At 42.3% G+C, this 23,428-nt stretch overlaps 1 protein-coding gene across 1 annotated transcript; it reads left to right on the top strand.

Moving 5' to 3' along the window:
* The first annotated feature begins 544 nt into the window (after positions 1 to 544).
* Positions 545 to 9,983, top strand: LOC128517078 (NEDD4 family-interacting protein 1-like). The gene is made up of 8 exons (XM_053490848.1): positions 545 to 720; positions 2,932 to 3,019; positions 3,648 to 3,778; positions 7,166 to 7,253; positions 8,211 to 8,335; positions 8,432 to 8,498; positions 8,933 to 9,058; positions 9,150 to 9,983. The coding sequence occupies exons 1-7, from the start codon at positions 691 to 693 to the stop codon at positions 9,034 to 9,036; spliced, it is 633 nt and encodes a 210-aa protein (XP_053346823.1). The 5' UTR covers positions 545 to 690; the 3' UTR covers positions 9,037 to 9,058; positions 9,150 to 9,983.
* Positions 9,984 to 23,428: the final 13,445 nt, after the last annotated feature.

The following is a 23,428-nucleotide window of genomic DNA, read 5'->3' as shown; positions in this document are numbered from 1 at the left end:
GCAGTGGTCTTATTTCTGGTTAATTTGGCTACAGCATTAAATAAAAATCTAGGATTATTTTTGTTATTTTCTATAAAGTGTGAAGAGATATGTTGATCTAGCTACACTAAGAGCTTTTATATATAGTTATAGTTATCTATAGTTCAGGATGCTCTCCTTCCATGCTATTTAAAATACTAACATATATATATTTGGTCCTGTACAGTACAACTGTCTCTTATTTTTCTAGATTTTTCATATATGTCTCTTTTATTGCATATTTTGTACTGTACAGTTATGTTATTTTATTTTAATTCTATATTTTGTTTTAGTTAGATTTTTGTCATAGTTAAATTTACTTTATGTTTTCCTTTTCATATTTATTTTTCTATTTCATAGTCTTTTATTTTAAGGTCTCGGGCATGGTCTAAAGCATTTCACTGCATATTGTACTGTGTATGACTGTGTGTGTGACAAATACAATTTGAATTTGAATTTATAATACATACAGTATATATATTGTAAACCCTGTAATGCACTCTCATGGCCTCTGGGGGGCGACAGTGTTCCTCTGACATCACCGGAAATGAAAACAGGCCGAGAGGCAGCCGTGGGCAAGAAGGCATAAACTTGGAGAATTCCACAGGGCGCCTGGTGGGATAAAGTGTTTAGTGTACAGCATTCCTCTGGATCTTCTCGAGGTTTCTGAGGATGGTGGAACAGAGTGGGAGATATCAGCAGGTCAGTAATCCTCACTGTCTCTCCTCATAGATTAGCAAGCTAACTGTCGGAAAGAGCTGACCCGTGTCCTGACGGGTCCAGTGGAAATGTCTTAGCACCACGGGACAGTCGTGATTTGTGTGGTATTCAGTACTCCGTGGTAATTCAGTACTCCAGCGTGCGGCTCTGTACGTGTGTTCAGTGAAGTCGGTTCCCCTGAGGTACTGAGGCTGGTTCCTCACAGGAGACGCCGCTGAGGCTCCGTTCCACCTTAAACCCCAGCGGTCCTCATAGTGCCGAGGCAATATTTACATCCTCACAGCGCTAATGCTAACCGACATAAAACACACTTTACCTCAGAATTTAGCTTCTCTCATAAAAAAAAACATCACGATATATATGAAGTCAACCTGCTTCCTAGACATTCTGTGTGCAGTACAACAATAACATTAATCATATCCGGCTGAAGTTGGCCTCTTCTTACCCAGATTTTCTGCTCCACCTTAAACGCGCCTGTAGTTCTCTTCTCTTGCCTACAGATGGCGCAATCAACTTTTATTTATCGTTTACACAAACACACTCCGAAATCAGGGCTGATTATTTGTAATATTCCCATTAATTTATCTTCCTTTAGCTCAAATTCTGTGGGCAGAATCCGGTTCGGTGAAGGTTCTGATCCGGTCCAGTGTCTTGAAATTAAGATCCGGGTTTTGATTTAAAATGAGCTTGTTGACCGTAACTGATCTGAAAACATGCTGTTATTCCATTAGGGGGCGATAAAGAGCAACAAACCTCATCAGCAAAGCTGAACATTTATTATTATTATTAATATTATTATTATGATTATTACAATATTATTGTGAAAAATTGAACAAATAATTGCTAAATCAACACATATAATTTACAAAATAATAAAATAAAGGCTTGATTATTAAGAATTTTCATGTATGAATAAAGTAATAAATTTTTTAGATACATGTTCTTTTACCCCTAAAGAATTAACTTAAATGTTTTTCTTTTAAACTTTTTAAACCTTAATAATTTAGATTTTTTGCAGACTTTAGGATTGTGGTTTGTTTTGTGCTGATTCCTCACATTTACATGTTTGGGAAAACCCTTCTGACTTACATTGTTATCGTGTGTGTGTGTGTGTGTGTGTGTGTGTGTGTGTGTGTGTGATGGAACAGCAGGAAGTCACATGATTGTGACACTGTGCTGAAGAGCTGTCACACTAGACTGGTGTTTGTTCCATCACTTTTGTATCTCAGCGTTTATTCGGGTTTAATAACTCTGTTTTTTCTAGACACTCTCTCTTCCCGGGTTTGTGTCGAAGTTAATCTTAGTAATATTCAGTCCAGACGTTATGGCTGACTGGGTTCAGACTCTGTGTAAAGGAAGTTTACAGTAAAAATGAAAACAGAAATATTTATATTTAGCAATTAATAAAGAATGCATGAACATGTAATATTCTATTATTTAATTTCCATTTATTTTATTTCAGTTTGTAAGTGTAATAATCACACAGTTAACAAAATTGGAAATTAGTTTGCAGCAACAATCATGAATAAATTATGACGGTCAGTAATAACATGAGGCTCTTAATCTTTTAAATCTGATTTTAAACACAGTTTTAACTTGTTATTAATACTATATACCCTAATAACTATTAACACTTATAACTCCAAAACAGTAAATGTTTTATTATAAATGTTATTTGTCTTCTTCATCATGGGTGTTTAAACTTTAAGCACTCAACCTTCCTGTTCTAGTAATTTTTTGTAGCAAATAATTTTTCTCTAAATTAAATAAAAATAGGGCTGTACAACTTGATAAAAATGTTACACTGATTATTAAGACACGGATTGTGATTTAAAGTGTGAGATGTAATTATTAAATGTACCACCCAATATTCAAATGTGTTTATCTTGTCTAATGACACAAATGATCAGATTATATCTGTATTTAGTCATATTCAATTTTCACCTTTAAAATTATTTAAAGAATACTTGTACAAATGCCTAAATTATAAACTCTTGACTGTGTGTATATTACTGTATTAAACTGCAGGCTTTTGTGGTTGGATAATTGCACAGGTCCGTATCACGATTTAGATTTTTATTTGATTAATTGTACTGATCTAATCAAAGGTAGAGATTTTATAAATTCCTCTTCATCCAAAAGATTTCATTTTATAAAACCTGGACCAACATGAGCCTTTTTTTTTCTCGTTAGTTACCCAGTGAGGAAGAGGCAGAGGAGGGGCCTCAGGTGAGTCCTGATGCTCCGCCCCCTTACAGCAGCATCGCAGCAGACAGCGCAGGTACGACACCACATGGAGTTCTCTTAATGTTATAGTTTAAAACCTTAATTAGGTAATTCGTTTCAGTTTAATATTTAATATTTTTTTCTTTTGCATTTATTTTTTTATTTCTCTTTCGTTAAAATTATTATATAATGCTATTATGTATACAATTGGTGTTCAGGTCAAGTCATTATTGTAGCAGGGGATTATATAGTGAAATAAAAGGAGTTTTTAAAGGTTTGAAAAGACTTCTTGAAGTCCCGGTTTGACTTGAACACCCCCCATGTGTCAGTAATGACAACTTAAGTGAAAATTATGCTCATATCCTCAAATAAGGAGAAGTATTTTGCCCTTTTGCTACACTGAATGTTTTAAATTTGTAATTTTTAAAAAATATTTTTATTTCCATTTTTTTAATTAAAACAAAACCCCAGGCCTTCTGTGTGATGTCAGAGATCTGTCTACCAGGTGTAACTGTTGCCTGATGATCAGATGGTTTTAACACTGGTCTGTTTAATGACAGAAACATATTAAACAATATTTTTCTTAGCAATTTAACACTTACTGATTAAAAGTGGTGAAGTTAAGAGCACAGTTAGTAATTATAGTGTGTTAATATTGTTTTTTCTTCTTATTTTACTTTAAGCGTATTTTGATTATAAAGAAGACGCTGCTTTCCCCAAACCTCCATCTTACAACGTCGCCACGTCGCTGCCGTCCTATGACGAGGCAGAGAGAAGCAAGGCGGAAACCTTTGTTCCTCTGGTGTCAGGACGGGTGAGTATCGCACATCTGTCCTCTAAAGACACATCGTAATTCCTTGTAACCCTGGCGACGGCTGGGCGATATGACAGGGTCCCATCAAAACCACGATACGTTCTGTCACAGCGCCAGGTGGTGGGGGTGTTATGTGTTCGTCTGAGCATCTCGTTAGTGTGATATCTGAAGAGAAAGCAGCTAAATGTGTAGATTTAGATCAAGATCTGGTCAAGGTCAGATGTCTGGAATAGTATTCCTTTCTCAGCTTCTTTCCTGTTTAAAGTATACTTTGTGGATCAGGTTTGTCTAATGTAATAAATGAAAATGAAGGAACTGATTGGAGGCAGACGTGGCTGTTTTGTTTGAAATTTCTCAGCACAATTATTGTGATATTCTTCTTATCGTGATGATGATGATATTTTTGTCATATCGCCCACGCCTAACTTTACCAGTCTCACTGTCTTTTTTTTATTTTTTATTTTTTATTTCTTCTCCCCACGATTGCTCACAGTTCTTTGTTTTTTTGCCACACACTGCTTGCCCACAGCACAGGGAACGCCTGGACACTTTTGATGATGTAACTCGAGCACTGGAGGTACAGTAGCAGTGTTAGCATGTCGAGCTGTACCGGTGGTGCCCATCCTCGAGAGCTTTAATGGTCCTTAGAGAAGGGATTTTAAACCAGATGTTAGGACTTAATAATACACCTGTAGTCCTTCTGCGCCCAGTGGAGCTCACTATAGTGTGACATGGATGCTGGTTTGAGTGTTTCAGAAATCCACAGATCTCCTGCAGGGTCTGAGCACCACTCCGGTCCTGGAGATTATAAATTCAATTCAATTCAATTTTATTTATATAGCGCTTTTAACAATGGTCATTGTCTCAGAGCAGCTTCACAAAAATGATAAATGAAATGTCTCTGATGAGCAAGCCAAGGGTGACGGTGACTGTGGCAAGGAAAAACTCCCTGAGATGGCAATAGGAAGAAACCTTGAGAGGAACTAAAATACAGAACAGATGGAGAGAATTAGCGTAGTTGCTATTCAGGATAGGTGTACTGGAGTATGAGGTTATGGGATGAGTTACGCGTATGCCAGATTGAAGAGATGCGTCTTGAGTCTACTTTTAAACTGGGAAACTGTGTCTGAGCCCCGAACACTGACTGGAAGGCTATTCCAAAGCTTTGGAGCTAAATATGAAAAGGCCCTGCCCCCTATTGTAGATTTTGATATTCTGGGAATTACAAGAAGTCCGGAGTTTTGTGATCTTAAGGAGCGTGGTGGATTATAGCGTATCAGAAGACTGGTTAGGTATGTGGGAGCTAAACCATTTAAAGCCTTGTATGTAAGTAATACTATTTTGTAATTAGTTCTAAACTGAACAGGTAGCCAGTGCAGGGATGATAATATAGGTGTTATATGATTATATTTTCTGGATCTAGTGAGAATCCTGGCGGCTGCATTTTGGACTAACTGTAGCTTGTTTATTGAGGATGCAGGACAACCACCTAGTAATGCATTACAATAGTCCAGTCTGGAGGTCATGAATGCATGAACTAGCTTTTCTGCATCAGATACGGATAGGATACTCCTAAGTTTGGCGATATTTCTAAGATGGAAAAAGGCTGTTTTTGTGATATTGGAAATATGATTTTCAAAGGACAAGTTACTGTCTAATATTACGCCCAGGTCTTTTACTGTTGAGCTGGTAGTAACAGTACATCCTTCTAAACGCAGGCTGAATTGTGAAAGCTGTTGTGTGCTGGTTTTTGGGCCGATGAGTAATATCTCTGTCTTGTCTGAGTTTAGTAAAAGAAAGTTATTGGTCATCCAATCTTTTATGTCCTGGACACACTCGGTTAATCTAGACAACTTATATATATCTCAACAAAACCAGACGAAATACCTATCACCTGGTCTTTATCAAATCTTCGTCTGTCCAGGTGACATGTATCTGTCATTACTGTAAAGTCAGGTTCCTGTTCCTGGCTGACGGGAGAGGAACCTGACGTGATCTTCTGCTGTTCTGGTCCATATGTGTTAAGCTGCAGCATGTTGTGCGAGATGAGATGAGATGAGATCAGATAGTCCCTGATGAACGAGCCGAGGGCGACAGTGACAAGAAAAAACTCCCTGAGATGGTAATAGGAGGAAACCTTGAGAGGAACCAGACTCAACAGGGAACCCATCCTCATCTGGGTGATAACGGATAGCAGGGATTGATCTGCACTTATATTGTGTGTTAGGAGGCTGGAAGTTCAGTATAACAGGAGATGTGGAGAAGTTCATATGAAGTCCAGTTCATTATTGGAGGCTCAGGTAGACTGTAGGAAACTCCAGTCCTGGACTATTGAGCGACTGAAGTCACGAGTCCTCAGAGAACAGCTGTCTGCATCAGCCGAGGACAGGACCGTCTTCATGGTAAAGTGGAACCGTCCCCAGTCACCACACGCATCCCAGACAGACCACACGGGACATCCATGTGACCAGATCTCCAACCAGAAGAGGGACACCAGGACTAATCAGACAGGTCCAGAGGACAGATGGGGTCTGGATCACTGGCAGCTCAGAAGAGACATGTAGCTCGACAGAGAGACAGGGGGAGGGAAAGAGAGAGAGAGAGCAGAAGAGATAATAGTTGGGTATGGTCACAGTCACGCAATGTCCATGTGAATGTTTCTGAAATCTACAGTTTCTAAAATCCTCGACCCAACAGCCATGTGACTCTCTTAGTCTCTCTGAGACTTCTCCTCAGTCTGACGTTCGATGTGATCATTAAGTATCTTTTAAGCACTTATTTAGAAGTTAATCTAAGGCAAGTCCTCTTAGGTTTAAATGATGTGCATCATACAGATGTTTTTCTTTTGTTATTTATACACACTGGTGGATCTCAATTAAATTATCATCAAAAAGTTGATTTATTTCAGTAATTCAATTCAAAAAGTGAAACTCGTATAGATTCATTACACAAAGACTGATATATTTCAAGTGTTTATTTCTTTTCATTTTTATGATTATGGCTTACAGCTCAGCATCAGTATTCAGTATCTCAGAAGATTAGAATATTGTGAAAAATTTAATATTGGAGACCCATGGCGTCGCATTCTGATCAGTTAATTAACTCACACCTGTAGAGGTTTCCTGAGGCTTTAAATGGTCTCAGTTTGGTTCAGTAGATACACAATCATGTGGAAGACTGCTGCCTTGACAGTTGTCCAGATTGACTGATTGACACCCAATGATATTCTAATTTATTGAGATGCGCCTGTATATACAGTGGGTCCCACAGTGTTTGTGTTGCGCTGTGTACAAGCCATTAACACGCACCTGCTTTACTACCATGTTAAATTTCTTTTTTCTTCTTCTTTTTATTTTTCTCCTCTCTAATTTCTGCTGTTTGTTACAGGATGACGACTTCGTGGCCAGAGATGACTTTGAGGATGCAGATCAGCTGCGAATCGGCAACGATGGCATTTTCATGTTGACTTTCTTCAGTAAGTGTTCTATGAGCATCAACGATCTTCTTCCCATCGACGTCCTGTCCAGGTGAATCGAATCAGGCCACGCCCAGTGCTCCTGGGATTACATCGCGGATCTAGTGTGACTCTGATCAGGATAGAAAAGGAATGAAAGACAGAGAAACTGTTTAGACGTGCTTGACGCACTGTTCGCCCTGGATGCTTTTCCTTTCATTTTATCGGGGCTTGGTACTGGCACTGCATCCAGTGGCTGGGGTTTAAACACTGGGTGGGAGTCGAACCCGGTCCTTCTGCATGGCAGGCAATAAACTTAGCACTGAGCCACCAGTGCTGTACTGTTTGTCCATAAATAGAGCATCTATAATGTAATATAAGAGGAATAAAGCATTTATCTCAGCAGTCCACAGTCTGGCCAGCTGAAAAGCTAATGTTTAATAACCTACTGTAAAAATACCCCAAAACTATAGCAATTTTTTCACATTTTACATTAAAATTATCTTCAGAATCCATCCCAAGTTTTTGTTTTCCATTGAAGGCACATCTCATTTCTTCCTGTATGACCTGCTGGTGAATCGATATAATTTAATTAAAATCTAGCTGAACAGAAGAGCTGTGTGAAGTTATCACAGTTGTGTAAAGTGTAGTTTGACTCTGATGTGAATTAGTTGTCTTTAAACAAAAAAAATTAAATAAAGTAGGAATGCAGCTGTGGTTCTAATGGCATTTTAGATAATGAATGTAAACCTGATCTCGACTCAGCTGTATTTTGTGGTACTTGGTATCTGTCGGGAAAACGTCCCGGGTCGAGGCTGTGGAGTTTTTATGTCTCACGGCTCTCTAGTAAATATGATTTTAAACCCAAATAAAGTGTACTAATTTCACTTTTTAGTATTTAAAAAAAATTATTATTATTTTGGAATGTCTTGTAAGATGTACGGTCTCTTTAGCTTTGACTTTCTTTCCTCCCCTCAGTGGCGTTCCTCTTCAACTGGATCGGGTTCTTCCTGTCATTCTGCCTGACCACCTCGGCAGCGGGTCGTTACGGCGCCATCTCCGGCTTCGGCTTGTCCCTCATTAAGTGGATCCTGATCGTCAGAGTACGTTTCACCGTTTCGGGTATCACTACATCATTGTGTCCGCGATTTAAGCATTCTCTCTGATCTTTGTGCTTTTGTGCTTCGTGTTTTTTTCAGTTTTCAACGTATTTCCCCGGCTACTTTGACGGACAGTACTGGTTGTGGTGGGTGTTCTTGGTGCTCGGTGAGTTCGTTTATTGTTTATTGTTCCAGCTGAGCTAGAGAGTAAACTTTAGAAAGTACTTGTACAGTACATCAGAAGTGTCCTTCACATTTACATTCTTTATTTATATACTGCCCTTGGGCCATTTTTATCCCACAGTGCTGATGAATGCTTAAATCTAATTGGTCAGAAAGTGTTGCTGTTTCTGTTTGGCAGTAGTGCCTGCTGTAAGCGTAATCATTAGTGCACTCTCGTTTCCATAGTAACAGCTCTATCAAATGGCCAAATAAATGCATTGAAAACAAGTGAAAACATTAAAAGGGTGGCGTTTTCTTGATCTGAAGCTGTACCTTTAATAAATAAGAACAGTTGGACGCTATAACGGTGAAATAATCAGTGTCGGGTAGCCGTGGTTCAGGTGATGAGATGCTATAATGAGTTTTCACCTCTTCCAGGATTTCTGCTTTTCCTCCGAGGCTTCATCAACTACGCCAAGATCCGCAAAATGGCCGACTCTTTCTCACCTCTCCCGAGAACCAGGGTCCTCTTCATCTATTAACCCGTCATGTTCCTGAGCTTCTGTAAGTGTAATCATGATTAAATTATTCTAAACAGTAAATAGTGCATGTTTATTTATAATTCTGATGATGTCTGACGTTTCTCTTCCTGCAGCAGCTTGTTGGAAACCAGTACAACACCAGTACGGCGTCCACAGAGCTGAGGGACCACCATGTATTTAAAGAAAACTGAACGCCCTCCATGCATAGAAAATACCGAAAGAAGGATGTGATTTATTTTCCCCCTTCCTGCTTAATTTAACGCCACTCGACGGATGGGCCATACACTTTCTGTATTTCTAGGTGTATTTCTAACTTGTGAATGCTGACGTCTCTGTATTTGTGCAGAAATCATCAGTGAGTTACGATTAAGCTCTTTTTTTTTTTGTATTCTTAGATTTGTGAATGAACGCCATGTTATAATCTGCTATGTAGTAACGGCATGCAGTGTGCCCTCGTAGCCCATAGGGGGCAGTCAAGGTTTTCCTTTTTTATCTCCTTTGTAATGACGTTGAAGGTAAAAGCAGCCAGTCACTGCAGGTCACCATTCACAAATCTCTTCTCCTTTCTGTGAATGGCCCTGGTGGATGAATTAAATTTAAAGCAGCACCTCTCTCTCTCTCTTACACACTTGCACACACACAAACACACTCTTTCTCTACATGTGACCATATGACATGAAATTAAAACTTGTCTCTCTCTCTTTTTTTTTTTTATTACAGTCTTAACATGTGATGTGGTCAGGCAGCATGCTTTTACTGTCTGTGTATTTATTTTAAACATGGGAAGTCCCATAAAATAAAAGTCGGAGTGCAGTAATGGAGTGTTTTGTACATGTGTTGTACATCACGCTATGTGGAATTAAAATACTCATAATATATATTTATCCCTTTATATTTTGCCCATATTGTCACCCGTTATATAAATAAAGTTCTCTCTTAAAAGCTCACACTCAGTAATGACCCTGTTTTACGGCCCCCCTTTGGTTTTCTGCTCTTTTCTTATATGATAAAGGAATGCGTGTTAAAGTCACTGGGTGCTGGTTCCTTTTCGTCTGCACTGAAGCAAACCCCGAGCGTCCCAACTTCGCCATCGGAGCAGCCCGAGCCGTCTGGTTCCGTGCGATTATTCTTTCCTGGGTAATTGAGCCCTCCTTTGATTAGGTGAATACACCCCCATTCAGGATGCAGCCATGCTAGGGGTCTGTTTCATCTCCTGTGGTTTAATTGTGCATGTTTTTTTCCCCCTCTTCCCTTTTTTTGTTTTGCTGTGACTTGTCTGCTCTTGTTGCCGAGGGTATCATCCATGGAGCAGGAAGTGGCTCTCTTTTGTACTCTTTGTTTTCCTAACCAGTTTTGCGGACAGCCTTGGAATGCAGATGGATGTGCACGTGTATACGCCTGTAAATAAGACATCGCTATTAAAGCCACTAGACAAAGTGTGTGTATGTGTGTGTGTGCAGTTTTACAGCTGCATTTGGGATGGAGCCATCGGGGCTACTGGAAAATACCTGGAGAACACCTGGGGGTTCTTACCTACACGTCTTCCATGTTAGCATTAGAGTCACACTGTGAACAGCAACAAGCTGCCATTATATAAAGTAGGGGGGGGGGGGAATATATATATATATATATATATATATAATTTTTTTCCCTGGTTAAAAACCTCCTGTGTCCTGAGCTCAAATCCCAGGTCCTGTTACTGCTACCCCTGTGGGTTCTGTCTCAGGGTTCTGCTTCACTCACACTGTCCAAAATCCTGCAGGTCCATGGACTGACAGCTCTTAATTGCCCTAAATGTGTGTCTGTGTGTGAGCACCTTCCTATCCAGGGTGTATCCCTTCTTTGCAATCCCAGAAAAACTTTCACTCTGAGCAGGATTTAGACCTGACTGTAGATGAGAGAATAAAATGCTTAATGAGGATTAATACACACTTACATACTTCATAATCTAACCAAGGCATCAACAATTATTACATTACTGAATTACATTAAAGGAATACTATTTTATTAGAGACATTTAGAAGAGGCCCAATGTAGAATTAGAATTACAGTAGTATTAGTGGTTAGTTAAGGCCTCCCCTATAGTATTTATTTTTCTTATTTAATGATTATTCTGTATAGTTTTACTTGGTTTGCAGCAATAATACTGATTAACCAAAAAACTGATTAACCTCTCAAAGATGTGTGTAGATACACACTAGATTGGCAAAATTAGTTACTCGCCTGCCGCTTCACATACAACTGTAAAACTTCCAATTTTTAATATGTTGGTTCCTATAAAAGCTTCAGGTCTTCTTTGAAGGCTTTCCACAAGGTTTAGGAGTGTGTTTATTGGAATTTTTTGACCGTTCTTCCAGAAGAGCATTTGTGAGTTGAGTGATGTTGGACGACAAGGCGTGGCTCGCAGTCTCCGCCCCTAATTCATCCCAAAGGTGTTCTATTGGGCTGAGGTCAGGTCACCCCTCTATTTGTATTTAGTGCCAGTTAGATTTTCCTTGGCCTTTTGGTCTAAAGTGCAGAGACTCTGGAGACACAGCGAAAATTAAAAGCATATTTATGATCATATTCAGGACTGTGTGTCTCTTTCACTTTATTCTGCTGTTTGAGATCTAGTGTGGCAAAACGAAAGCTGAGAAAAACAAGCTCTTGTTTTCAGCATGTCACTCTATGTGTCATTTAAGCAAAAGGACAAGTTTGACCTGATTCCTCAGCAGGGTTCGGAGTAGCCGTTCTTAAAGGAACGGAATCGGAATCAGGAACACCGCCTGAACCTCCGAGCTTTGGGCAGAGGAGCTGCCTGAACTATGGAGAGTGTCATAAATGTTCCCGCTTGGACTCCTTAAGCTATCAGAGTCCCTTTCTGTTTCTAAATGCTTTATTTATCATTTAATAATCACACACACACACACACACACACCAACTCAAAGGATTCTCCAGACTCCTGAGAGCCACTATTAAGAAACCTCTGGCATTAAAATGGGTGTGATGAAGGAAGTGAGGATGGCTAAGGTGAGAAGTGTGTGTGTGTGTGAGAGAGAGTGACAGACTGAAGGAAGGGGGGAGTTTGGGTGACACTTCCCCTTGTATGACTCATCCAGCTCCTCTTTTTCCTTCCCCTGTCCTTGAACGTTTCCGTGTGTCTCTTCTCAGGGGGGTTTGACGCTGACTCTTCTCTGATAAGGTCAGATGAACGGTGGGAGGATTCTGGCTGGATGGTTACCGTGGTGAGGGCGGGCCGTACCCAGTGACGAGCGGCCGGTGACTCATCCTCAGAATGCTGCGGCTGATGGTGATGATGGAGGACGGAGGATGCTCAGAAACCAGTGCTTTTGCACTCTTCTTTCATCTTCTGTTTTATTTTGGCCCTCGTTCTGTTTAATCTGTCTGCTGCATGACATTTTAAGGGGGCTGTGTGATCGAGATCGAGTGAGTCAGATCTGCTGGTGTCGTCCATGAGAGTGGAGAAAGAGGAAATAAAATGTATATTTATAATAATAATAATAATAATAATAATAATAGATTCTCATCTCAGTTCTCATTCATCTTTTCATGAATGGGTGATGAGCATCATGAATGGTGGTTAGTCTGGTTCAGGATTGGCTCTCTCTCTCTCTCTCTCTCTCTCTCTCTCTCACACACACACACACACACACACACACGCAGACTAGAGCAGAGAGACGTCATGCTACGTTTCCGCAGTGCATCAAGGGAACCGGCCTGCCTCTGACTCATACTAGACAAAGAGAGAGAGAGAGAGAGGAGGAGAGAGAAGGAGAGATGGGAAGTGGGGAGAGAAGAGGCCCTGGTCTTACATACCCCCCCCCAATCCCCAATTCAGTGATGTAATACAGGTAACTTATTCGTCACAGCCCACCCCGAGCTCCCACTGCCATCTGATTGGCTGAATAAACCTATGAATGGATTGCACTGTTCCCTATAGAAAAGAAGGAGGGGTGGGGGTGGGGGGTGGAGTGGTGAGAAGGAGAGAGAGAGAGAGAGAGAGTGAAGGAGTGAAGGAGTCTCTCCTTGGTGTGGGTCAGAGCTACGTCACTCCTTCATTGAGGAAAAGCGAGAGCTACATCTTCTGCTCCCTTGGCAGCTGATCTCACTCTAAGTCACACATGTAGGCAGTGTTTGTTTATCACTTAGGTGTGTGTGTGTGTGTGTGTGTGTGTGTGGTTGGTCACTCCTTTCTTTTAGAGAAGAAGGGCTGCAAAGGATAACAATGTGTGTGAACCGGTTTAGTCATGAATGAGCAAGTGGAACTGAATAAGACGCTGTGTGTGTGTGTGTGTGTGTGTGTGTATGTGTGTGTCAGTGCAGTGCTGTGAGAAAGGCAGAGAAGAGCGCAGCATTCTGAGTCAAAATGATTAATACCACCATCATGTGTGTGTGTGTCAGAAGACAAACATGAACTCATGTGGAATATTAAATTTAGTAATGAAATCAGTGAACATACAGTGTGTGTGTGTGTGTGTGTGTGTGTGTGTGTGTGTGCGGCTTTCTGTTTGCACATCCATCTAGGTGAGACTTTTCATCCTAAATGATTTGTGTTTGTGTGTATTACATGTCTGTATGTACAGTGTGTGTGTGTGTGTGTGTGTGTGTGTGTGCGCTATGCTGGAGGAATGTGTTTGCGTGTGCAAACCCTGGCGAGCTCTGCCTTGATCCTGAGTGACTCAGTGCTGCAGTACTCGGTGGGAGGAGCCAAGGTTCTCTCCCTGGCCCTGCGAAATGTTCTCACAAGCATGATCTCTCTCTCTCTCTCTCTCATACACACACACACACACACTACATCCTGCCACATCAATAGTGTGACCTATAATTAGCTGTCTGCGCTGTTAATGCACGGTAGATGTGCACGTCTGAGGGTCTCTCCTGTGGAACCTGCGGCCTGGTGCTGGACGAGAACCTTCACAGAACGTTGTGTCTCAGTGTTTTTGTGTGAATGAACCCCAGATTGTCTGCGTTATCTGTAAATCTGCTGCGTGTAGATAAGATTCAGCCTTACAGCTGGGATCACATGCGAGCTCAACATTTCCGGGGATGTGTGTGTGTGTGTGTGTTTTCAGGCTCAGGTGTTGTACAGAGCCACTGACGTCTCCGGAACGGCTGGTGACTCATCCCCCCTCCCCCCTCCCTCTACAGACTGTCTGTACCAGCTGCAGGATCGCTCTTGAAATTCCAGTCATGCGCTCTCGTCTCCTCTTCCCACCGTGCATCGTGCGTCTGTACTGTAGGGACGGGACGATGGCTCGCGTTAAACATTCCATACGTTCAGATACACGGTGTATCAAGCAGGACATGTTCAGGATGTGACGTTCCAGCAGAAGCAGAAGGTTGTGGCTCTTAAACAGGCCAGGAGAAGGTTTCTGCATGGTACGTTTAGCTGTAAACTTTAGGGTTATGGTTGAGCAGAAGTCTAATCTCAGTGACTTCATCTGAGTCTGATAAACCTTTACGCGGTGAGCTAACTGCTACTGTGTGTTAGCTATAACTAGCACTAAGTGCAAAATTGCTAGCTACTGCAGTACAGTACGCCCTGATACCAGAAGGGTGTGTGTGTGTGAATCCTGTGTATCAATGACATCCTGCTTTGCATGTTTCAGGCCCGCGCTGTCTCGACCCGAGGACCCGTCCTGTACTCTGTCCTCTTCCAGCACTCGCTAGCAGATTCTCTGTAAAGCGGCTCTAAAAAAGAGTTGCTAGTTGGTTTAATACGCAGTGACAGCTCATGGCAAAGGGCAAAATATTCTCATTGAAAGGCACAACCCTATTATATGAACAATTACACAAGGATGTCAGCTGCTGGCTAATGAGTTATGTCCGTTGGCATGAATAATCATAATCACTTTGACGCAGATTTTCAGTGACTGCGCTACAGTTTTGTGCTTTTGGGCTGGTGGATATGGAGGGCGAAACTCTGTGAAATACGACCACCTTATGACCTCTTTAATCTTAATCGCACACAAGTATGAGTACACTGGAGTGGCTAAGACTGGAGTAACAACTATTTGTTATTGTACTTTACTTTTATCATTTTTGGGGGGTGTTTTATTTTTAGTAGTAGAACTGAAACAATTTCCTGAAAACTTTTACTTATCGCCATAGAAGGCATGAGAAAGTATGTCAAAGCAAGATATTTTTAGTTTTGCTAATGCTAGCTACTAATGCTATGTTAGCTTGCAATATTTAACTAAGTAAGCATAATTTCTTTGCTAATGCCAGGTTAGCATAGCATCAATACCAGTAGCCTGGTCAAAGTCTATATATATATTTATTTATTTATTTATTTATATGTGTGTGTATTAATGTACAATATATTAACATGAAAATCATCTTCAACAGTTTAACAAGTAATTTAAATACTGTTCGACCCCAAACTGTACTTTAGTATGATTAAAGTTTAAACACAAAAAATACATTCAGGTTTAACCGAGTAACATGGACACATTATTTACACTTTATAATTTCTCAGTCCTTTTCTTCACACCAGGATCCAGAAGTGATTGGTTGACACACACACACACACACACACACCAGGACCAACTGTTTCAGCGCTGCGTTCAGGACTGTCAGTGTGGACTAGTGCGTAAAGCGAGGCAGCGCCGGTTCCTTCCATCAGCATAAGGTGTGGCATCCTGTGGAGGAAGCTGCAATTGCAGTGAAGGTGCAATTTGCGAACCATCTGTGAGATGCCTGCAGGGCTTCCTCTCCGGAACGTCCCCCTCCGGAGGGATGCAGGTGCTGGAGGCGGAGAATGAAGTAGAGGAGAAGAGAAACGAGTTCGAGGTTTTCAGCTCTGTCTGAACGGGTGCAGAAACACCTGGGTCAGAGTTTGAGCAGGAGGAGGGCTTTTGTTTCCTTTGACATTCTTCGAGCTTTAAGCGAATTGTGGTTGCACACCGACTAAAGGCTGGGCTTTAATTGGCAATGCCCTCAGTATGAGGCAAAGGGATTAATGTTGTTCCCTTGTGCTGTGGAAAAGAATTGTTAGGAGGGAGGGAGGGAGGGGGGGAGGACAGCACGTCCCCTCCTGATGGACAACAAATGTAGGAATGTAAAGGAAAGTTTTTGAAGTGACCTTTGAGCCGATTTCACCCTCCATGATTTTAGTTCTGATTCCTCAGTCACCAGCCGACCGTGCGCTCCCACAGCGTGTGCTCCTGCAGGAACCTGATTTTTAAGGTCACAGAGGTGCCCATATTTTTAAGCATGTTTGCTTTTCTCAGTGATAAATCATGGAGTGTGAACTCCTCTGTCACTAGGATCGTTGCTGAGAAACAGCCGTGAGGAGAGCGAGAGGAAATTGAATTCATGTTGTGTCACGTGCAGCAGATCCCCGAATCCAGTTTTTGGTGGGTGAGAAAGAAATATAATGGCAGTGATGTTCGTCTTCACTCCCCTCCAGTACCTCCAGTTCTCTTTGCAGAACAGACGGACCTCGTCGTACACATCGCCACAAACAGAAAATGATATGAAACACAGCTTTTGGGTTTATTTTCATGAGATTTGGGGATGGGGCACGCTTCTCTCCAGCTGACAGTTAGTGTCATGTGTGTGAAGTTAATCTGTGAGCGATATGAGTTCGTTTCAGATGCGCTGCAGTGCGAGTACGCCTGTGACTCTGAGGTGGTGTAGTGTACACTCAGCTGTAATGACGGGTAATGAGAGAACTGACGAGGAGGGAGAGAGAGTGTTGACCTCAGCAGAGCTGTGTGTGTGTTTTTATAGCACTTTTGGACAGGTCAGCCACTTCCCCTGTGCACGTGTTGAGTTTTGGGCCGCACGGTGAGTGGGGCCCTGAGATGTGTCCTGGAGATTGACGTCCTTGACAAGTCTGAGTGTGTGGGCCTCAGCTGGATACACAGCTTTAAGTAGTTGCTCCCTTTCAGTGTGGCTTAATGTATGTAATTCCTCCACATGCACAGCGCACACCTGAAACGGTGCAGAATGTGTTTAATACAGAACGCTGGAGTCGTTTCCATTACGATAGCCATTCTCGGTTCCTGCACTTGTTTTAATATTCTAATATTCTAAGCTCTGACTGTCAGGTGTAAGGAAACATACTGCTGGTGGTATTGCCTGTTATTTAATCCATTCATCTCTCTCTCTCTCTCTCTCTCTCCTGAATGGGCAAGCCTGAATCTCCTTCCTGCTTTGAAACGCTCTAGTCAAGCGTGCCGGCTCTCACGCCTGTAATGGGTTTACGAGACAGAGGAGCAGAAACAACAAGGACTAAGCGAGTCTCCTGAGCCGGCGTGGCTTCCTGCAGAAATGGCTTCTTCCGCTGACTCGATCCTTGTCGGAGAATGTGGCAGGTGGCTGAGCTGTGCCTACTTCTTTGTCTCCCCCTTCTTCCGTCTCCCCTGCCTTTCTTCTTGAATGAAAGAATAAATAATGGATTTAACCCTTTCAGCCTGGGCAGTGTTGTCAGTCGTCCCTGCTGACTCTGTGACATTCAGGTCACTGTACTGAAGAAAAAAGGATGAGGATTATTAATACATCATTCCCGTAGTGCATTTCAACAAAACATCACCAAGGGCCGATTAGCATTCAGTTATACAATTAGGCAACAACAGGAGGTGATGATAAATGAAAACGAGCCTCCTCACAGGCTGCAGGACCTTCTATGTAAAGGGCAGATGAGTTTTATATTGGTGTAAACTTTATTCGGAATTCTCTGCAGCTTGCTCGTTCTTGGGAAAAATGACACAGTTCATTGGAGGGGCAGGAGATCTCCTCTAATCTGGCATGCAGAACATTCCCAATTTCCCACACTCAAATGAGACCTTTCCGTTGGACTCGTATCAGCTCCGGACGAGATCTCACGGCTCTTTCACAGACACACTGTATTAGTGTTTAGACTAAAAAACACACGTGTGGTGGAAATAGAAATAAATTGATATGTGTCTGCCAAGCCTTTTAAGGAAGAGAAAGAAATCAGTTCTAGAATAAGACATTAAGAAGATTTCCTTGAAGCTGAACAGCTGGACACAATAAACTTATCCAACAAGTTTAACCTTTCTTGATTGCTAATAAGCTACTAAAGTCTGTCCAAAATCTTCCTGGTCCATCAAAGTTTCATCGAATTCTCTAAGGGTTGAGGTGAACAGTGCAGTCTCATTGCCATTGGTTTCGGCGAGTGCGGCGGGAGACAAAGGCTTGCTCTCTGCTCCTCTCTGCTGTGAAACCAGCCGTGTTGTTGATGTTTTGTGCTTCTTCATGCCTTGGTTGTCATGCTCCGGTGAGGACGGATGGAATGTGGAAGAATGGAAGGCCATGGTGATGGAGGTGCTGGTGGGTCTTTGTAAAGAACAGCCCTCTGTCTCTTTTCATTTAGAGCAGCGTGTAAAAAGATATTCCTGTCTACTGTTGTCTCAGTCTCGTTAGTTACTGAGAGTTTGATTATTTTGTGAAGATGGAAATTCTTATTAATGATGACCGACAAGCTTTTGGCTCTGCTGAGGATTCAGGGGAAAATCTAAAGGTCTAGAGGAGATGTTAAAGGAAGGGACAGGACGGAATGAAGACACGGCTGTCATTCTCATCTTTTTCCACAATCCACAAGGTGTAAAGCGACTGACTGTAATGTGGAATTTTGGATAGATAGAGGACGACTTCCTCCCTTGAGTGAAGTAACTCAATCCCTGAATGAGGCCTCTGTCTGTGTCTGTCCATCTCTCTCCCTCTCCCTGTCTCTCTCACTCTCCCAATCTCTCTCTCTCTCTTTCTCTCTCTTTCTCCCTGTCTCTCTCTCTCTGTCTCTCTCTCTCTCGACTATAAGTCTACCTCTAGGGATGTGTCCCCTAATGCTTATTCAATGGAGGCCCAGCATTTTCGGCCACATTTCAAGCCAAGACACTTAATTAACTTTTCCAGTGTGATGTTTGGGGCAGCAGATCCAGGATCGGTGGTCACGATGCTGATTGATGGTCACACTAGATGTGGAACGTCTCCTTTTCAGGTAAAGTTTTAAGTAGAAAAAGTAGAAAAAGGGAGGGCACGAATGTCACAGTTTGACTCTTTGATGTGTATTCAACAATATTTTTCCTTCAGGTTAGGGCAGGCCCCAGCCTCAGTCTGTAAAGTTTCTTGGGACTTGTGCACACACACACACACCCCGCAGCCCCCCCCCCCCCCCCCCCCCCCCCCCCCGTCAGCTACCCACACCACTTATAACCCACTTGTTCAGATGGCAAATATGCAGTACCGGAAGCCCAGGAACACTCTATCAGTGTGCTATCTCAGCTCCTGTTTGCTCTGCCTGCCTTTATCTGTCACATGAGGGCTGCGCAGCCACATAAACATCGCCCTGGGATAGAGCCAGCTGCCACATGAATGGAGCTGTATTGTCCCCCAACTGAAAAAACAACTCCATAATATGTCATGTAAAGTTAAAGTTTATATTTGTTGAATGTGAATCCAGGACTTTAATTTTTTTTATCATGTTCTGATCCATTCTGCCTGATGTCTATCTAACAGTCTGCTACACCCTCACAGGCTAATGAAATAAATATATCACTGATTATGGAACGAGCACGTACCACACAACTTGCTAAGGATTTCAGCGCAGCTTACATCCTCTCTTTTCCAAACTGCAATCAAATCCAGACCCCGGCAGAAGCACATATGGCAGGAATAAACAAAATGCTCCTTCGGCCTGAGTGCAGTGATAACATCGTATAGGAACGGGGGTCTCGGCTCTTGTTGTCGACAGAAAACTAGAGGACAAGGGCTCTGAAGGAATGCAGGGGGGGCTATAACGAGGTCAGACCCCGCTTGTTTGCTTGTGAATGACAAGAGCCCCGACATAACCATCAGTAAATAAAATGTGGCTGTAAAATTAACTACAAGACAGGTCCAACAGGAATCCCTAGCGGCACTTCCTGCATTTCAGAGGCCATAAACAAGACTTAAACAAGCCAAGCTGGCTCCAGCTCATATCCCACGGCAACAGACCAGGGTCACGGTGGCCTCTGCTGCCGGCTAGCTCCGCTGGAGGCCTGGACACGGTGACGACATGGAAGAACCCACCGGAATGAATTAGAGGGACTGTTTATGTTTAGCCATGAAATGGAATGCCAAGGATTCGCCGCAAGAACTCGGATGCAAACGGGTTCAGGGTGTTGTGGTTTGCTTTTTGATTTCATTTAATTGATTAATTTTAGAATGAGAAATCGTGTGCAAAGTGTCATGTGAGGAAACGACTGCGATGTTGTTATTCTTTCTTCCTTTTCATCTGTGAGTAGTGTGAATGTGAAACATTTTATGCATTTTATTGAAACAACAATACAGATGGTAATAACAATAACGATGTGCACAGATGTGCTACTGTTACGATGAGGATCTCATCACGAGACTTACAGGCTTTGGCGGAGGTGATTGTAAAACAATTTCCATTAAGCCATAAAAGCCATTTCTTGCTTTCTAGCCTTTGCCTGAGTGTCATGGTTCTGCCCTCAGTAGGAAATGCCACTTGAGTCTCCCTCGGGAACACGTGAACTCTGAGAAGGGCAGCAACGTGCTTTCTTGGCTGCGTGGAGACAGACGGCCGGTGGAGGAAGGCTGGAAAGGCGGGAGGGGGGGGGCAGACGATTATAGTTTGATCTGGAGTTTCTCCCACTTTAACCTTATCCAGTGTGAACACCATCTTTTCAGTCTGAGAGCAATCGCTGAGATGAACCATGTGGTGTGAGCTGCTCTGTGACCTGCAGTGAAGAGCAGCGCTGAGAAACATTAGATTCCTCGTTTATCACGTGCAGAAGATCCATCCAGCTGTTTGTGTAGGGGCAAAATGTAAATGCAATAATAATAGTAATAATAATAACCAGTATAAAAATAGGAAGTCAAATGATCGAGAGCTTTCAAGTTTATTTGAAGAATACATTAGGTTTCGGGCTGCTGCTCCTGACTCTGATTAAAGATCTGTGTGTGTGTGTGTGTGTGTGTGTGTGTGTGTGTGTGTGTGTAATGTGCACGTCATTACAACCACCAGACAGACAACAGCAGGTGATGAAATTCACGTAGCACGTTGGCGTGACTAGCACTAACTACCCCTAGCTCTCCCCGGCCTCGCTCCTCCAGGACACTGCAGTTCGGAGTTCAGGCACAGATATGTTTAAGCAATAGATGCACTAGGTTGTTGCGCCACACAGCAAATCGAATTTCCACAGAGCTGTTCCCGAGTTGTTTATATGTGGAAGCATCTGGAATATTAATGCTCTTTTGAAACTATTTCCTGGCAGTATTCGCTGAGTGACCACAGTGTTTTTTTCTTTACTCGTGGCTCTACTCACAGTTTGTGACAATGGCTCTGACTGAACAGCGCACAATCTTGCTGAAGTGAAAAAATTCCGGCTGTAACCCCCCCTGCCCCTCGCCCTCCACCCATCCCCCCCCCCAACCCCCCCACCCCGCTGTTGTTTTGCCAAACACCGGATTTTCATTTGGTACTTGGGAGGGAGCAGTGCTGACAGTATTTATAGCTTGGTGTTCTAACCAAAATGATCAGTGTACCACAAAATAACTTCCTCAGTCCTGGCCACAAAATAACAGGATGCCTTCAATTGTGCATATTTATTAATTTTAGCCAGGGATTGCTAGTTTTATAAATAGTCATGCTCCTGCAGCAGTGCTTCAAAGTTGGCTGCGTAAACTTCCTCTCTCTATTTTCCCTAAACTGACACGGCTGGAGCGCGAGCTGGTGACTGATTGCTAACACTGACATCATTCCAGTGGGTCACACTCCTGTCGTATTTCTGCGTCTGTCCTCTAATAAACTTTAATTCTTCAATTTTGGAGGTCAAAGTCAGAGTGACAGTCCTCTTTCTACAGGCCTTCTGATCCATGACCCTAAATATGGACGTTACACCAAAAGTCAGTGGCCGATGCTTTTGTCATCATCCCAATCACTCACTAGGTATAAATCAGATCGATGTTCCATCATCAGTGCAGTAATACAGCACACTTACAGGTTGCACGCACAGAGCGCTGACTTATAGGGTGCCGTCTATATATCATGTGCTCTGCTTTTAGTACAGTGGCATCTGTGTATTCTGCGTCTTCATAACCTTTTCATGGTTCAGAATCCTTCCACCTTCTGTGGAGCTCCACACAGGGACTCCGGGTCAATAAATCTCAGAGAGGATGTTTCAGCAAAGACCGGCATGCGTCCATGCTACGCAGATGGAATAAATACTTGGTGAAGATGTTACCATCTGTGCTGCAGACCAAACAGCAGAGACAGGAGGAATATATAAAGTAAGAAAGACGTCAAAGCCTGAAATGCTCCTTAGATGGGATTTGATTCCATAAATTGACTGGCTTAGTGTCCAAGAAAGTCGCAGCCCATCTCTAAGATAGCAACTCTGCTAACTAACTAATTTCATTTGAATTTATATTTTCTTATTCCTAAAGGAGACCTACTACGAAACTTCACATTCTAAGTCTTGTTTAGATTTTTAGATGGAGTACAAAAAAAAGAAAAAACTTTTTTTGTCCTTTTTTTGAGTTTTGCATTGCTGAGACTTAAACAAGCCAATTACATTTTCCTCCTAAAGTGACCTCATATAAGAAAAGCCCCTCCCCCAGCTTGTTGCTCGGCCAGTAGCTCATTTGCATAGACACTGCAATGAAATGGACCATTTAGAGGAAGAAAGAGAGATCGAGGGATGAAAAGGGCGATTTCTGGGGTGTATTTCAGCTGGAGTATTAACACACACACACACACACACACACACACACTTTCGGAGATCTGTGTTAACCTAAATGGTAAAATATGGAACCTATAATTATGAAATTGGAATATCTCCAAAGTAGCGTGGTTCATTTCCCCCTGCGTTTATTTCAGAGGCAGAAGCTAATTAACATCACTGACTGGGAGAGCGCCGGACCGACGCACGGCTATTTACCACAATAATCCTGCACTTAATTCTGCATTCCATCAAAGTTTAAGTGATTAGAGGCCCGAGAATGACTGTATGGATATAGTCCATGTAAGCGTGTCCTTTAAGGAGAGAAACCCTGGAGGCAGGAGGGCCTGCGTGTGGAATTTAGAGAAAAGGGGCAACAACATGCTGAATTTAACTAACTAGCTCATGCTTGAACTCCAGTAATGTACTTAACTCATACAGTGGGCTCCATAAGTCTGAGAGCAGGAGGGGAAATGTTCTCTTTGGCATTCCTCTAACACAAGGTTTTCATTACAAACACTCTCATCACAGCAACATGTTGAGTGAAAAGGAGAATCTTAGGAATATTTACATGAATTACTGAATTTCTAAGTATCTAAGTGTGTCCTCAAGTTAGAGTGTGCACTCGAGCCGTCACACACCCAAGACCTGTCTATCTGTTCCAATACTTTTGCACTCACATTTTATAGTTGTGTGGC

The sequence above is a fragment of the Clarias gariepinus genome, unplaced genomic scaffold (assembly GCF_024256425.1).
Source record: "Clarias gariepinus isolate MV-2021 ecotype Netherlands unplaced genomic scaffold, CGAR_prim_01v2 scaffold_33, whole genome shotgun sequence".
NCBI lineage: Eukaryota > Metazoa > Chordata > Actinopteri > Siluriformes > Clariidae > Clarias > Clarias gariepinus.
The sequence above is the reverse complement of the archived record's forward strand: the minus strand, read 5'-3'. Positions and strand labels throughout refer to the sequence as shown.